The sequence below is a fragment of the Pseudonaja textilis genome, chromosome 1 (assembly GCF_049901715.1).
Source record: "Pseudonaja textilis isolate UNSWEBS1 chromosome 1, rPseTex1.2, whole genome shotgun sequence".
Lineage (NCBI taxonomy): Eukaryota > Metazoa > Chordata > Lepidosauria > Squamata > Elapidae > Pseudonaja > Pseudonaja textilis.
Genome location: NC_141990.1, coordinates 147,189,093 through 147,204,136, shown reverse-complemented (window position 1 = coordinate 147,204,136; position 15,044 = coordinate 147,189,093). Strand labels below are relative to the sequence as shown.

General features: G+C 43.6%; 1 protein-coding gene across 2 annotated transcripts in view; it reads left to right on the top strand.

Annotated features, from left to right (window-relative positions):
- The window catches only part of JAG1 (jagged canonical Notch ligand 1), a 59,785-nt gene that overhangs the window by 31,712 nt on the left and 13,029 nt on the right, over positions 1–15,044 (top strand). For both annotated transcript variants that reach the window (XM_087919151.1, XM_087919155.1), the window contains exons 6-16: positions 352–482; positions 718–837; positions 1,973–2,086; positions 3,172–3,285; positions 4,576–4,689; positions 5,179–5,225; positions 8,848–9,021; positions 9,447–9,600; positions 10,797–10,961; positions 11,568–11,681; positions 14,038–14,151. In XM_087919151.1, coding sequence (XP_087775277.1) covers positions 352–482; positions 718–837; positions 1,973–2,086; positions 3,172–3,285; positions 4,576–4,689; positions 5,179–5,225; positions 8,848–9,021; positions 9,447–9,600; positions 10,797–10,961; positions 11,568–11,681; positions 14,038–14,151 — 1,361 coding nt within the window. The remainder of the gene's footprint in view (positions 1–351; positions 483–717; positions 838–1,972; positions 2,087–3,171; positions 3,286–4,575; positions 4,690–5,178; positions 5,226–8,847; positions 9,022–9,446; positions 9,601–10,796; positions 10,962–11,567; positions 11,682–14,037; positions 14,152–15,044) is intronic.

Genomic DNA, 15,044 nt, shown 5'->3' with positions numbered 1-15,044 from the left:
TCTTTTCTCTTTTCACCCTGATCCGTTTCTCTAATCCATTTGTCAAGGCCCAGAGATTGATCTCTTGTGTCCACCCACCCACTCTCCCTCCTGCGTTTGTGTGAGCTTCACAATAGCATAGAGTCTTGTCTTCAATGGCTCCACACCGAGCCTCCCAGAACAGTTATTCTTTTGTACAAAGGCTGCCTTTAGAGACCTTGGTTAAAACTGTTTGTTTACAAGAAGCCACCAAACAAGTCTCGGAAAGAATGCTGCCTTTAAAAAAAAAAAGGAAAGCAAAATTTGGACTTTCCAGCCGCTGGTCCTTTTATTTCCTTTCGGGATATAATTCCAAGCTCTCTTTCTTCGAAGGTGTCAGTATGGATGGCAAGGCCAGTACTGCGATAAATGCATTCCACACCCGGGCTGTGTCCATGGAACGTGCAACGAACCGTGGCAATGCCTCTGTGAAACCAACTGGGGTGGCCAATTCTGCAATAAAGGTAGGCTGAATCTAGGAGGAGGCTGTGAGGAGGTTTGAAATGCAGATCAATATCATGGAGGTTGGGATGGGTAGGTAGAACGTGGACTTTGGCCCTGCTGGGTTTGCTTCCCTATCCTGCTTATGAGTGTGCAGCCATCTGGTTGCTTTGTCTTGGGGAATATTATGGCAAAGGACACAGAGCATCTGTTTTGAAATACCTTATTCATTCTTTGGCTCCTATTTATCCCTTGCAGATCTCAACTACTGTGGGACTCACCCGCCTTGTTTGAATGGAGGGACCTGTAGCAACACGGGCCCTGACAAATACCAGTGTTCCTGCCCTGAAGGCTATTCAGGACAAAACTGTGAAATTGGTAAGAAATTCTCCAGGAGGTTACTTTGTTTTATTCAAGCACCCTGGCTGCAACCCTAGATATTATCTGGGCAGTGCAAGAGATGGGGAGAGAATGCAAAATTATATTTCAGTGCATAGTAGGGAAACAGTGCTCCTCTAGAATTTTGGACTCCAGCTTTCATCTGGCTTACCCAGCATGGCTAATGGCAAGGATAATGGGACCTGAAGTCCAAAAGAGCTGGAGAGCTACCTTATGGCTTCCAATCTTGAGGAAGTCAACCCCAACCATTATTTTCATGCATTTATTAAAGGTTAATTCCCATTCACAAGAATTTTTTGGTCATGTTATAGACACATGCATGCACCAATTATAATATAAATATAACACTGAAGTATTAATGTAGTACTAGTATGGTGAAATACTAGCATAGTACTGGCACTTGAAGATGTTATCTAGTTGGGTAATGAAATGTCTGCAGTGTGATTACCTGAAATTTCTGGAGAAGGCCGTTGCCTCAAGTGGATCATTTGGAAATGCTCACCAGTCACCATGCAGTTAAAATCATCTGGGTTCAAAAATATGTGGTGTAATGAAAACAACTGGTAGGTTTTTCCAAACCATCTAATCCAGATAACACTCTAGACCAGATTTCTCCAACCTTCCCAGGTTTGCAGACCCGGGGGCGGGTTGGGGGATGATTCTGTCTGAGTGGCAGGCAAGTGCAATGTGCAGCTCCATTTGTGTGAATGCTGGGCATGTGTACCTGCTACTCACACAAATGAAGTGTGCATGCAAGTGTGGATGTGCGTATGTGCTCACCCACCACTTCCGCGGCCCAGTTCCGAACAGCCCCTGATTGGGGGCTGAGGACCCCCTGCCCTAGTCCTTGAGGAATGCACTGGGAGGAAAGTGTGGTCAGGAAGTGTGAAGTGGTTGTTGAAAAATGACCTGATGGTCTCTAGTTTAGCACCCTGCCATTGGTTTCAGGGTAAACCTTGGTAGTGTTCAAAGATGGGCAGAGTATCAGGTCTACTGCAAGATGGAAAGTTGGAGAAGCCCAGAGGAAGCAAGGAATGACTTTTGAGGGTCAGAGGGATGGTGATTCACCTTGGCACCTTTGGCTAATCTGAAGGAGATTCTGTTCTTGTTGCAGCGGAACACGCCTGTCTTTCGGATCCTTGCCACAACGGAGGAAGTTGCCTCGAGACCCCTACTGGATTTGAATGTCTCTGTGCACTTGGCTGGGCAGCACCAACCTGCATGCTTAGTAAGTGAACTAGAATGACAAAGCTTTAACCTCTCTTGCCTCCTTAAGTGTCACAGAAATTTCCAAGGGGTTCTTAACAGTTAACTGCTGTCAGACATCAATGCCGATTGCCAAAACACAGTGCCAGTTTCTCCCTTTTAAAGATTCTCCGTTAAGAATTCCTAAATCCTTAAAGTGTTTATTTGTTACCCGTGTATCTTGCCATGTATTATCTGCGAGTCTGGAAGAAGAAAACCAGAGCATGTTCTTCAGTCTTATATGTGTTACCCTTTCAGTTCCAGTGTCCATGGACAAGTAGAAATTGTACTTCAGGAGAGATTAGAACTGCAGTTAAGGACAGATTAGAACTGAAAAGCAGAGCTGGCCAATACTTTGGTATACAATCCAGAAAAGATGTTTTGGAATATGCAGGAATCCAAATGAAAATAGAATGGCACTGTTTCTTACTTATTATAATTATATTATAAGGAAAATTATTATAATAAAACAATGTTCAGAATGTTCCAGGTTGGTTGAGGAGATATTAAAAACCCTGGGCAGTCCCACTTAGTGTTGAGAACACAAGGCTGGAAGAGTTGAATTGATTTATAATAAGACAGCTCTCTGTGTTTTCCTGGGCCCCATTTGAACTTCTCCCAAGTAGAAATGAATTCATTGGAGTCTCTTTTCAGACTTGGGCTTCTAATCCTGGCACTTAAAAAGCAGGACAGGAGAGAGAGAGTGTGTGTGTGAGAATATCCATGAATGAATATTTTCACTGGCATTCTAGCTGGAGTAGTTGTCTCTGTGTGAAGACAATGTGAAATTGACTAGCACTTTTATTGAAGGCTATTAACGCCAGAAAACCTGACCAATGTGCGTATTCGTGGTGTTGAAATTTCTTCTTATCAAAATTCATAACGAATGTTTAAGGTTGTCTGAAGCACAGAAGAAAGTTGAGCGGGCAGGGAGGGATGAAAAGTGAAGGGCGCAATATAAAAGTTGGATATTTCCTTTGGTATATAGCAAAAGGATGCATGATTGCTAATACATTGCTCAGATGATAATTGCCCTAACCTAAGGCTAAATAAATCTTTTCTTGACAGATATTGATGACTGTTCTCCAAACCCTTGTGGGCATGGAGGAACTTGCCAGGATCTAGTTGATGGATTTAAATGTGTTTGCCCACTACAGTGGACTGGTAAAACTTGTCAAATAGGTACGTGTAATGTTGAGGGATGCTGTGTCTTGAGCTCATCAGAGAAACCTCAAGTCCTTCTTTTCCCTGGGCCAGACTGATTAAAACAGCTTCCCAGATATGATGTACAGCAGTGGTGGGATTCAATTTTTTCTTACCACCGGTTCTGTGGCTTGGTGGGCATGGTAGGGGAAGGATACTGTAAAATCCCCAGTCAGAGGTGGGATTTGCCAATTCTCTGAACTCCTCAAAATTTCCGCTACTGGTTCTCCAGATCTGGTCAGAACCTGCTGAATACCCACCTCTGATGCTCAGTCTGTTGAAATTGTTAAATTGCATAATATATCTTCCATACGTCCCGGTACATTGTGGAAGGAAACGTCAAGAGTATCTGAGCTGCTGTATTATATGAGAAATTCAGATATGGCTAATCTGGGAATCTCTCTGGAGTTGCTTGAATTCAGAGGAGGAGAACGTCCTTACCGTTTGCCCAAGGACACAACTGTACTAACCTGTACAGTTATCTTAGCCCTTCCCATCTCCCTGCATGCTGATTTGCGGGGAGGGGAGTAGCCCCCTTTGTGCAACTCTCGAGATGGCTGGCTTATCTTGGGATCGGCTGGGATACCTAATTGGTGGTTGTGAAGGGCAAATATTCCTTCTCAAGGCAGTGCACTCCCTGTTTTTCCTTCTCTTTTGGCCTTGTGGGAAAGTTGGGGCATCCCACCACAGCCTCATTAACACATTCAACCCTGGAGAATTGGCAGCAGCTGCGTCCCAACCTCTGGCTTGATCCTCGGAAGAAGGAGTCCCCTGCACTTTGAAGGCCATGTTTTAATCCCAAGGCCTGGGGAATACTCTATTCCTTCGCTAATCTCCACCTCACTCGCCTCTTCCTGCCTCCCCGTTCCCTTTTAAAAGGAATTGTTCTTAATCGTGGGGGGCCAAGGCCTCAGTACTACTGATGACATCGTGAGAAATCAGAGTATGCTTTTAGTGATTCAAAAGCAGTGTTTTAAAAGCATCCCTAAGCAGCCTGGAGCCCCTCCTGAAGTTTTGGACTGTACTTCCTCTAGTTTGTGATGAAGGGCTGTGGCTGCTGAGGGTTGTATTCCCAAATGTTTGGAGGGCATCAGGTTGCCTAGCCCTGAAGTTGTTCTCCTCGTGTTTGTGCAATCGTGTAATCTTTCAGAGTCCGCTAGCTTTTAATAAACGTGGAGGGCCTGCTGTGAAAACAAGAGAGGGGGGTGTGCTTTCCTCTTTCACTCTACCCACAGCTGAGTGTTGAGCAATTCGTTTGTCTCTTTTCAGATGCCAATGAATGCGAGAGCAAACCTTGTATCAATGCCAATTCCTGCAGGAACCTGATTGGTAGTTATTACTGCAATTGTATTGCTGGCTGGACTGGCCAGAATTGTGAGACAAGTAAGTTGTGTGTGTGTGTGTGTGTGTGTGTGTGTGTGTGTAGCTGGGGGCGGGGGTGTCAAAGGGCAAAGTGTTGCAATCGAACTTGGATTTACATTTTGTCATAATTCAGCCAGGAGGAAGGTTGGGGGGGCGAGAGAGTCACTGATGTTTTTAGAAAGGGAGTAGTCAATCTGGCAAGAATAAGAATCAATTTTATCAGACCCATTAGTCCACAATATGGCTAGGTTCTGATAAGGTGCCTTGAAACAATGATGTGAAGTTTCAGTTTAACTCTACTGGAAGAATTGCTGAAGGTTCCCACCCATTTACAATAACGTTATCTCGAGGAAAGCAAGCAGGAAACTTCACAGAGTTTATCTAGCTAGAGCTGCAGAGCCCCCTGATTTTTTTTTTCTCACTCTCTCTCTCTCTCTCTCTCCAATCTTGGATTTTCGGTTGCTGTGTTGCTTTCCCACTCAGCTTGTGTTTTCCTTCTTTTAATTACAGACATTGATGACTGTGTGGGACAGTGTCAGAACGGAGGGACTTGTAAGGTAAGTAATGTTTGATTTCCCCTGTGAGAATCTGCCAGTTTTCAGCAGAGGATAATGATGAAGAGTGAAGAGGCAGAACAGTCTCTCTTGAATTTGTTAGATTTCTGCTAATCTGGGAATGGGAGGGGTGAAGTCCTCATCATTCTCACTGAAAGAGTCTTTTCTCTCAAAAATACGCCTCTGAGGGTTCCATCTTTCTCCTTCTCCCTTTTACGTTAAGCTCCACAGTGGACAATTGGAGAAAGATCCCAGATAATTAAGTTTAAGTTCTAGTCTACAAGCAAATCCAGGGAACAGATTGGGAGGCTTGATCATTGAATTCACAAAAATCTGAATTCCTTAAGCAACCCTACAACAGCCAGAGTTATTTCACTTGGTTCAGGAGATCGTGGCGCTGGATGTCATATTATTTCCTGCTGTGAAACAAAATCTCCCCTTTGGAAAGGTTGCCAGTCAAATCTAAGCTCAACCATTTTACTCTTTAAATCTCAAGCAATCGAATTTCATAGTCCATCTGCGTTTGATTATTTTATTACCACATTGTTGCATAGAAAAGATCTTTTCTGGTCATTCTAAGAAATGAACGTCAACACTCAATGCTTGTCTAGTTTAGTCTCATTACTGCTAGTGTCAACTCGTTAACCTGCCCACAAAGCACATAACCATGGTTTGCTTATAATCATGGATAGTTTGCACACACCGTAAGCATAATGGGTGGATTTTCCATCAGATGAATCGACTGTGAAATGATCACGTTAAGACTTAGCATCATGCATGAACTAGGCCCTTGCATACGAAGAAAAAATCATTTTACGCTAAATAAAACAGAAAATGAGGTTAATGGTAGCCTTCCCTTGCAGGGACATTCAATTTCATAACACCTTCCAATGTCATTTTTCACAGTTTAGAAAAATACGCTATCAAGTGCTATTAATGCATGTTCAGCAATCTCAATGCGTGAATGCATAATTTGTTGCTACCAGCAGTTGTTGTCTATATTTTAATGTATTCCATCTTTAGCCTATCCTTCATTCAAACTGGCAGACTTCTCCCTCTGCTCTGTTCCTGCTGGCTTCTCATTAATTCTCTCCCCAGCTAGAAAGAGAAGGGCTTCCACGGATGAAACGGGAGTTCAGCCTGACATGGAACAGATTGTTGCTCACCCACAAATTAGGTGGTGAGCACTTTTTTTCCCCCAGGAAAAGAGGCTGGGAGAGAGGCCTGAATTTCCTCCCGCTTTTTTTCTGTCCCTTTTTTTCTCCGCTGGGCTTAGTAACGAGGATCAGGCTGTGGCAAACATTGTGGAACCAAAGCAAGGTTTTATAGTGCCATGAATCCATCCTTAGTGTTGCCCTCCTGTAAATGAGTCTCTCCCTTTAGGCTGTGGTGTCAGACTTGATTTCATTGAGGGCCACATCAGGGTGTTCTGTTTGACTTTAGGGGGCTGGGGTGAACGTGGCCAGCTCGACATCACTAGTGTTGCGGGCGCCTGTAGGCCCGAGCTCCGTTTTCAGTTGCAACGGCCTCTTGCAACCCTCTGCGAATGAAAACCGGCTCCCGAGTTCTGTTTTCGGCTGCAATGGCCTCTTGCAACCCTCTGCCAGTAAAAACGAAGCTCGAGAGAGCCGCCTGTGGCCCTCCTGAGCTCCGTTTTTGCTGGCAGAAGCACTGTGGGCCGCTCCTTTGCTGTTTCCAGGGTGGCCCAACAGGCCGGCTCCGGGTCCCGGGCCTTGAGTTTGACACCCCTCCTCTAGGCTATGAATTTCAGACTGCGTATGCAGGAATGAGCCAGCGTCGCTGCCTCATCGTGTCTGGTTAGCTCTGATGATTCCAAGTCCTTCAGGTTTGACTTAGTTTCTTTCCCATTGCCCTTCAGTGGATTTGCATTGCCCAGGTGTTCCTCGATTTACGGCCATTCATTTTTACAACCTTTTGAAGTTTCAGTGACACGGGAAAAAACGTGTTTTACAACCAGTTCGGCATCCCCATACGGTTACAAGATCAAAATTCGGGTGCTTGGTAATCAGCAGGTGCAGGATAGTCCTCGACTTACAACAGTTTGTTTAGTGACCATTCAAAGTTACCGCAGTACTGAACAAAAGTGACTTACGGCCATTTTCCACGCTTATGGTCATTGTAGCATCCCCATGGTCACGTGATGCTTGGCAATTGATTCACATTTATGACAGGTGCAGTGTCCAGGAGTCATGTGGTCCCTTTTGCGAACTTCTGACAAGCAAAGTCAATGAGGAAATCAGATTCATTTAACAACCGTGTTATTAATATAACAACTGCAGGGATTCGCTTAACAAAGGTGGCAAGAAAAGTCGTAAAATAGAGCAAAACTCACTTAACAAATTTCTCACTTAACAACATCAATTTTGGGCTCAGTTGTGGTCCTAAGTTGAGGGCTACCTGTATTTACGACAGTCGCTGCATCCTGGTGTTGTGATTGCCATTTGCCACCTTCACCACCAGCTTCTGACAGGCAAAGTCAGTGGGGGAAGCCACAACAATAGGATTCACTTAACTGTAGCGATTCAGTTAATCGAGGCAAAAAAAGGTCATAAAATTCGACTTAACCGTCTTATTTAACCGTGGAAACTCTGGTCCCAATTGTCATAATTTGAGGACTCCCTCTTAAGTCACAGTGCTCCCAGCACACATGGTCCAAAGAGAAGGGTTTGTGTAGAGTTTGTGGTTTAATGCCATCCTCGGACATCGAACGGCCTCTCTGTTTTTGTGCTGCTTGCATGTGTGAAATCCTTGTTGAGGAACCAAACTCTGTCAAGGACCTTGGAGTACTCATCTCTAGTGATCTAAGTGCTAGAGCCCACTGTAACTACATAGCCAAAAAGGCATTAAGAGTTGTTAACCTAATCCTACATAGCTTTTTCTCTGGTAATATCACACTACTAACTAGAGCATACAAAACATTTGCTAGACCAATATTTGAATACAGCTCATCAGTCTGGAACCCGCATTACACATCTGATACTAACACAGTTGAAAAAGCCCAGAAATATTTCACAAGAAGAGTTCTCCGCTCCTCTACTCATTGCAGAATACCTTATGCCACCAGACTTGAAACCCTAGACCTAGAAAACCTAGAACCAAGCCGCTATCGGTCCGATCTAAGTATAGTATATAAAATCGTACATTGCAATGTCCAACCTGTTAATGAATACTTCAGTTTCAATCATAACAACACAAGAGCGCACAATAGATACAAACTCAAGGTTAACTGCACCAAACTTGATTGCAAGAAACACAACTTCTGCAACAGAGTGGTCAATGTCTGGAATACTCCACCTGACTCTGGTTTTTTCCCCAAACCCCCAAAACTTCAACCTTGACTGACTACTATTGACCTCACCCCCTTCCTAACAGGCCTGTAGGGGGCGTGCATAAGCACACCAATCATGCCTACCGTCCCTGTCCTATTGTTTCTTTTATTTTTCTTATAAGTATCTTATCTCATGTATTCAATACTATATTTATTCTTATACCTGTATCTTGTATGTAATTGACAAAGCAAATAAATACTAAATGCTTTGTGGTTTATTGGCAAGGTGAGCTAACCTCTATTTTGTTTTGTTTTTGCACCCTTTTTTCTTTCCAGGATTTAGTGAACGGTTATCGCTGTCTCTGTCCACCTGGCTACATCGGGGATCACTGCGAGAGGGACATCAATGAATGCGCAAGCAGCCCTTGTTTGAATGGGGGCCACTGCCAAGATGAAATCAATGGCTTCCAATGTCTCTGCCTGGCTGGCTTCTCGGGAAACATCTGTCAGGTGAGGCAGGTTCCAGATAAGAGCCAATTCGGTGTGCAGTTCCTGGATCTGTAGGCTGAATGCCTGCGTTCAAGCGAGCAGCGTTAAGAGACGTTTTATTTTATTTTATTTTATTTTATTTTATTTTATTTTATTTTATTATTTTATTTTGAAAAACAACATCAAGGGTGAGGTGTGGGAATTCATAACTCAGCTGGTGTTGGTGTGCATTCACGTTGCGAGCTCTGCATGCTGTTGGATAACATTATTTTAGCGAGGCTGGTGAGAGCTGCCTTGTGTCTGGCGTACACAAGCAATAGAGGTGACAGATTAAAAAAAAAAGGGTCAGATTCCACATTTCCTTCCTGTGACCGTGGGAAGAAGATGAATAAAGCCTTTGACTTAGATCCTCTCTTCTGTCCTCCTCTTTCCTCCATCCCTGACAGTTGGACGTAGATTACTGCGAGCCCAACCCTTGCCAGAATGGGGCCCAGTGCTTCAATTACGAGAGCGATTATTTCTGCAGCAACTGTCCGGATGATTACGAGGGCAAGAACTGTTCCCACCTCAAGGATCACTGCCGCTCAACTCCTTGTGAAGGTATGCGTTTTGAACTCCTTGGGAAGCTACGCTTTTTGTGTGTGCTGTGTAGTATAGCATGCGCTCGGGGACGCCCTTCGTGCAGAATGTCCCAAATTCAGCCTCCAACATCACCTGAGCAAGGTGTCTGTCTGATGTTTCTGGTGACTTGGCATAATCAGTGCTGTGTTAGGTTAGCTGGCTTGGGTCCAGGAGGCGGCAATAGCTCCTTCAGACCAGTGAATCCTTCAGGGATTCAATTTTTTTTTTCCTATCAATTCTGTGGACGTGGCAGGGGAAGGATACTGTAAAATCTCCAGTCTGAGGTGGGATTTCCAGTTCTCCAAACTACTCAAAATTTCCGCTACCGGTTCTCCAGAACTGGTCAGAACCTACTGAATACCACCTCTGCTTCAGACCCTGTTTTCTTTAGGTATACAGAGTATTGAGTTAACCCTAACTTTTTAAATACATTAATAGTCATTGATCTCCTGCTATTTCGAGAAGGAAGGCCCAGTAACTTTACCATGCGTTTCTAAGTAACTTTTAAAACTACCAGCTCTGCCCACTTGGAGAAATCCAAATCAAAGCCAACTGATCTAGCTGATCTAGCTGGAAAAAGAATCTGGTCTGATCTAAGGCCTTCCTGGTTATGAGATGCTCTTGCTCCTAAAGAGTTTTGGGGATACTTAGAAAACACAAAGTACTTTAGAATGGTTTTTTACACTTCCAAGGGAATTTTAATAGCAATATTGGGTCACAGGATGTAGGCATACTGCTCTTTGGGACCGAAGGTCACATACCAGGTTCTGGAAAATATTGGGGCTGGGTGGAAGACATGGCAAGAGAGAAGCAGATGTGTACAAAGCAGAAAGTGATGGGGTCCAAAGTGGAAACCGTTGTTCTTCCCAAGTTGGACTGAGTTGCATTTCCTTGTCCACCCTCTGCTTCCTTATCAAGCTTTTAAAAGAGGAATGTCCAACCTTGGCAACTTTTAAGGCTTGTGGTTTTCAACTCCCAGAATTCTCCAGCCAGCCATGCCTGGGAGTTGAAGTCCACAAGTCTTAAAAAGTTGCCGAGGTTTGGGAAACCCCTACTTTAGAGCCTAGTTTAATTTGAATTTACTTTCCCCACGTCAGCAGCAACCGCGGAAACTCCATAAAGTTACTGGTAAGACAGTGAAGGTTCATTTTTGCTTGCTTGTCTCTCTTCCGCAGTGATTGACAGCTGCACTGTTGCTGTCGCTTCCAACAGCACCCCAGAAGGAGTTCGCTATATCTCTTCCAATGTTTGTGGGCCCCACGGCAAGTGCAAGAGCCAAGCAGGCGGCAAGTTTACTTGTGAATGCAACAAAGGCTTCACTGGCACCTATTGTCATGAAAGTAAGATTTGGAGATGCTTATCTCAAGATTCCTCTCATTTACATCCAAGTTTGAAGCTCCTTGGGTAAAACAGTAAGATCATTTGTCCTTGGGACATGGTATTGGCCCTCGTACATCTTTTCAACCCCGCCCGAGTTCTCTTTTTCCTCCTCCTGCGGTGAATTGGAGACTGGAGCCTTGGGAAAATTGTTTATTAAAAGGTCCCTGCCCATGAATATTTAACTTTTTAATAAATTATAACATTAACTTGGGCGTGTGTACAGAAGGCTTTCTACTAGCGTACAGCAAACTTAGCCTGCTATTTTTATTGATTGCCTTACATAATGATTAAATCATGGGGCGATATTAAGAATAAGTTGTTTTTTTTATTAGCCCGCTTTCCATTTTTTTTAACAAAGGGCCGGGCATCACGGTAGAGCCAGTTGCATGTTGAAGCAGAAACAGATTTAATCTTGACATCTCTAGGGACAGGGCTAAAATAGTTTTGTTCCACGGGGGTGGGGTGGGGGGGGCATGATATTTTGCAACTTAGATTCCCTGTTTCATTTTTTTTTTTTTAAGGGCACTGTCAGTCTACTCATCTCCTTTTCAATCCTTGTTTTTCAGACATCAATGACTGTGAGAGCAACCCATGTAAAAATGGCGGCACCTGCATTGACGGCATCAACTCCTACAAGTGCATTTGTAGCGACGGCTGGGAAGGCACCTTCTGTGAAGCCAGTAAGCGGCTCCTCCTTTTCCAACAGACGGGAAGACGGGAGGAGAAATCTCTTGAAAACACCGCCGGGTTCATTTATCAAGCAGCCCATCTAGATTTCAAGAGAATTGGGGAATCTCCATGTGAATCAGAAGGAAATAGTTTTCTGAGTTTTGTAGGCTATACAACATTAGAAGTTGCAAGTATGTGTTCTCCCCTTGGTTGTAGGAAGAGTAAGTGAGCGTTATATCCTGCCCACTCGTATCCTCTTTCGTCTTCATTTGGGCATGGGGCTAGGCAAAGAGGAATTCATTCTCTTTTCACAAAGCCAAGTAGTTGCTCTTTCTGACCTCACATCTGAGCCCATCCTACAAGCCCTTTTGTGTCGATGCTTTATTTTTACCTGCTTGTTTGTCTTGCTGTTGAGATACTCAGGATGGTTGTCTTATGTTCACCTCTCTCTAAATTGCTGAGAGCGCTTATTTATTTATTGGTTTTATTTACTGCAGCTTTTATGCAGCTCACAGCAGCTTACCGAGGATAAATAAAAGAAGAGCTATCATAAAGCATTAACAGAAACGAAACAATAATGCCCCAAGCATCGGCTTCAGCATCCAAATCTATAGCATATATAGATTTGGAACAATGCTCCAGAGAGCCAAGAAGTCTGGGAAATGTAGTTTTCCCAAAGCATTTGAGAGGGTTTGTTTGTTTTTTTGCAACGAAATCTAGTTATAAGTTCCAAGCCGTTGCACCACTGGAAGGGTAACTTTTTGCATTTCATTTCTCTTCTCACTATGTGCTCACATAAGACATAAATGTTCTTAAGCAAAAAGGATACCCTGTACAGGAGAAGCTTTCTTATAGCTGTCCTTTTGCTCCATCTAGTTATCTGTGTGCCTGAAGTGCTCTGTCTAAACTTGCTATATGGTTAAGGGAATGTTGGCTTCCCGTGATCTGAGTTTAGTATACAGTTGGTGTAGCTAAAGTACTGGAATGTTTTCCATTACAAGGCAAATAGAGGTAGTCCTTGACTTAGGATCACAATTGAGCCCAACATTTCTGCTGTTAAGTGAGACTGTTGTTAAGGGAGTTTTGCCCCATTTTACAACTTTTCTTGGCACAGTTGTTAAGTGAATCACTGCAGTTGGTAAGTCAAGTAACACAGTTAATTAAATCTAGCTTTCCCATTGCTTGGCAAAAGGTTGCAAAAGCTGTTCACACAACCCCAGGACACTGCAACCGTCATAAGTATGAACCAGTTGCCAAGCATATAGAACAGTGGTGGCTAACCTTTTCGGGCTCTTGTGTCAAAAATTGCTCGCGTGCCAGCACCCAGAATGCAATGCGTGCACCCCTTCCCCACGCTCCCTGCATATGTGTGCACAATCCCCTCCCCCCTTACCTGCACTGGGCCTCACAGCTGATTTTTCGGCTGGTTTGAGGCCTTTTTCGGCCTCCCAGAGGCTTGAAAAAACCCTATGCAAGGCTTGTCAGGACAAATTATAGGCCCGTTTCATCACTTCCGATATTATGGGAAGTGACGAAACGGGCCTGTAATTCGGCCTGAAAAGCCTTGCATAGGGTTTTTCCAAGCCTCTGGGAGGCCGAAAAAGGCCTCAAACCAGCCGGAAAAAATCAGCTGTGAGGCGCACAGAAGTGCCGTGAGGTAACTTGACCTGCGGCTCACGTGCCAGCACTGATGGCTCTGCTGGCCATTTGTGGCACGCGTGCCATAGGTTCGCCATCACAGATATAGAGTTTTTGATCATGTGATCATGGGGCTGCTACAAAGATCATAAGTGTTAGAAATGGTCGTAAGTCACTTTTTTTCAATGTCCCTGTGACTCTGAACGGTCACTAAATGAACTGTTGTAAGTCAAGGACTACCTGTACACTAGGAGCTGAGTAAATGGTTGATGTATTTTGCAGAGTTAAACTCTAGGTATTTTCTTGTCATCCAGCAGACTTAAGTTTTATGAAGCTTATACCCGAAAAGAATCTTTTTACCTTTTGAATGCCATATTACTGTTGTCCTCAGTTTTAATTTTTGTGACAATAATACTAACCTCAAGGGGAGCTTGCCACATACCTGCAATGTTTCAAAGACACACGGGGCCATTTTGGCCTGGAAAGGGTGTAATTACAAGGTCTTGTTTTTCATTCCAAGGGACTTGCCATTTTCTCAATAGTGAGAAAACCCAAAAGGGAACACAGGGACGGCATGTAGAATAGAGGGTATAGGCATAAAAAAAAAATTGCACCATTTAATCCAGGAACTACAGGCTAGAAGGAAGAACGTGAATATGCAGAGGAAGCGCATTCTATAAATATTTTTAGCTACCACACTAGCCGACATTCTCCTCTTATTATCTCCAGATATCAATGATTGCAATAAAAGCCCTTGCCACAATGGAGGGACGTGCCGAGACTTGGTCAATGACTTTTTCTGTGAATGCAAAAATGGCTGGAAAGGAAAAACTTGCCACTCACGTGAGTGTTTTTTAATACCTTTGAGAGACTTATACTGGTGGTATTCAGAATGTCATATTTTGTGCCTGAACTCAACTGAATTTACTCAGTGAGGTGATTGTCTTCCGAGTAGAAGGTGGGTTTCTGTTCCTCTGCCCTTGAAGTGTTCAAAGGATCCTGTGTCCCAAAGATGCTTTTTTTTTTTTTTTCTCAATAGGCAACTGGGCTTCCTTTGTTTTCTGCTTGAAGATCTTCGGAAGCTTCTTGGATGAGAAGCAAAACGTCTTTGAGCAAAAACAAAGGAAGTCCAGTTGCCTTTTGAAAAAGCACCTCTGGGATAGCCATGACCTGGATGAGTGAGAATCTCCATAGGCAAGGTATCCTGTAGTTCCAGGCCAGTTGGTTTATGAACGCCAGCGTTGAAGTTACATAATGCCAATCTCTGCCTTGCGTAAGTTCAGGACACATTTCTTTTCACAAAACTGCATCATTCTGAATATAGGGATCAATGGGGAAATATTCTCAGCCACAACCTGATGGTGCCCTTTTCTCTACACTTTTCCTATATGTTAGAAAATTCCAGCAACATTAAGGGACCAGGGCTTATATTCGGGGGGAGGCAAGAAGAGGGAGGGACAAGGTTAAGCTCACATAAACTATTATGACTGAATGGGGGAGAACACATTTCAATAATGTTTTTTTATGTTTGTTTTTTTAAAAAAATGGGGTGTATCAGATTCTGATGAATTTGAAACTAAGCTGAATGCAGCTCAACCATCACCCCATATTGACCACTTGGCTTTTTTTTAAAGTTAAAAAAAAAGGAACGTAAAGTTGAACATGGTTAAAATATATATGATGTTCTTTCCAGTTGCTCTTAATGGGAATTTCTTGACCAGGACTGAATGACAAGA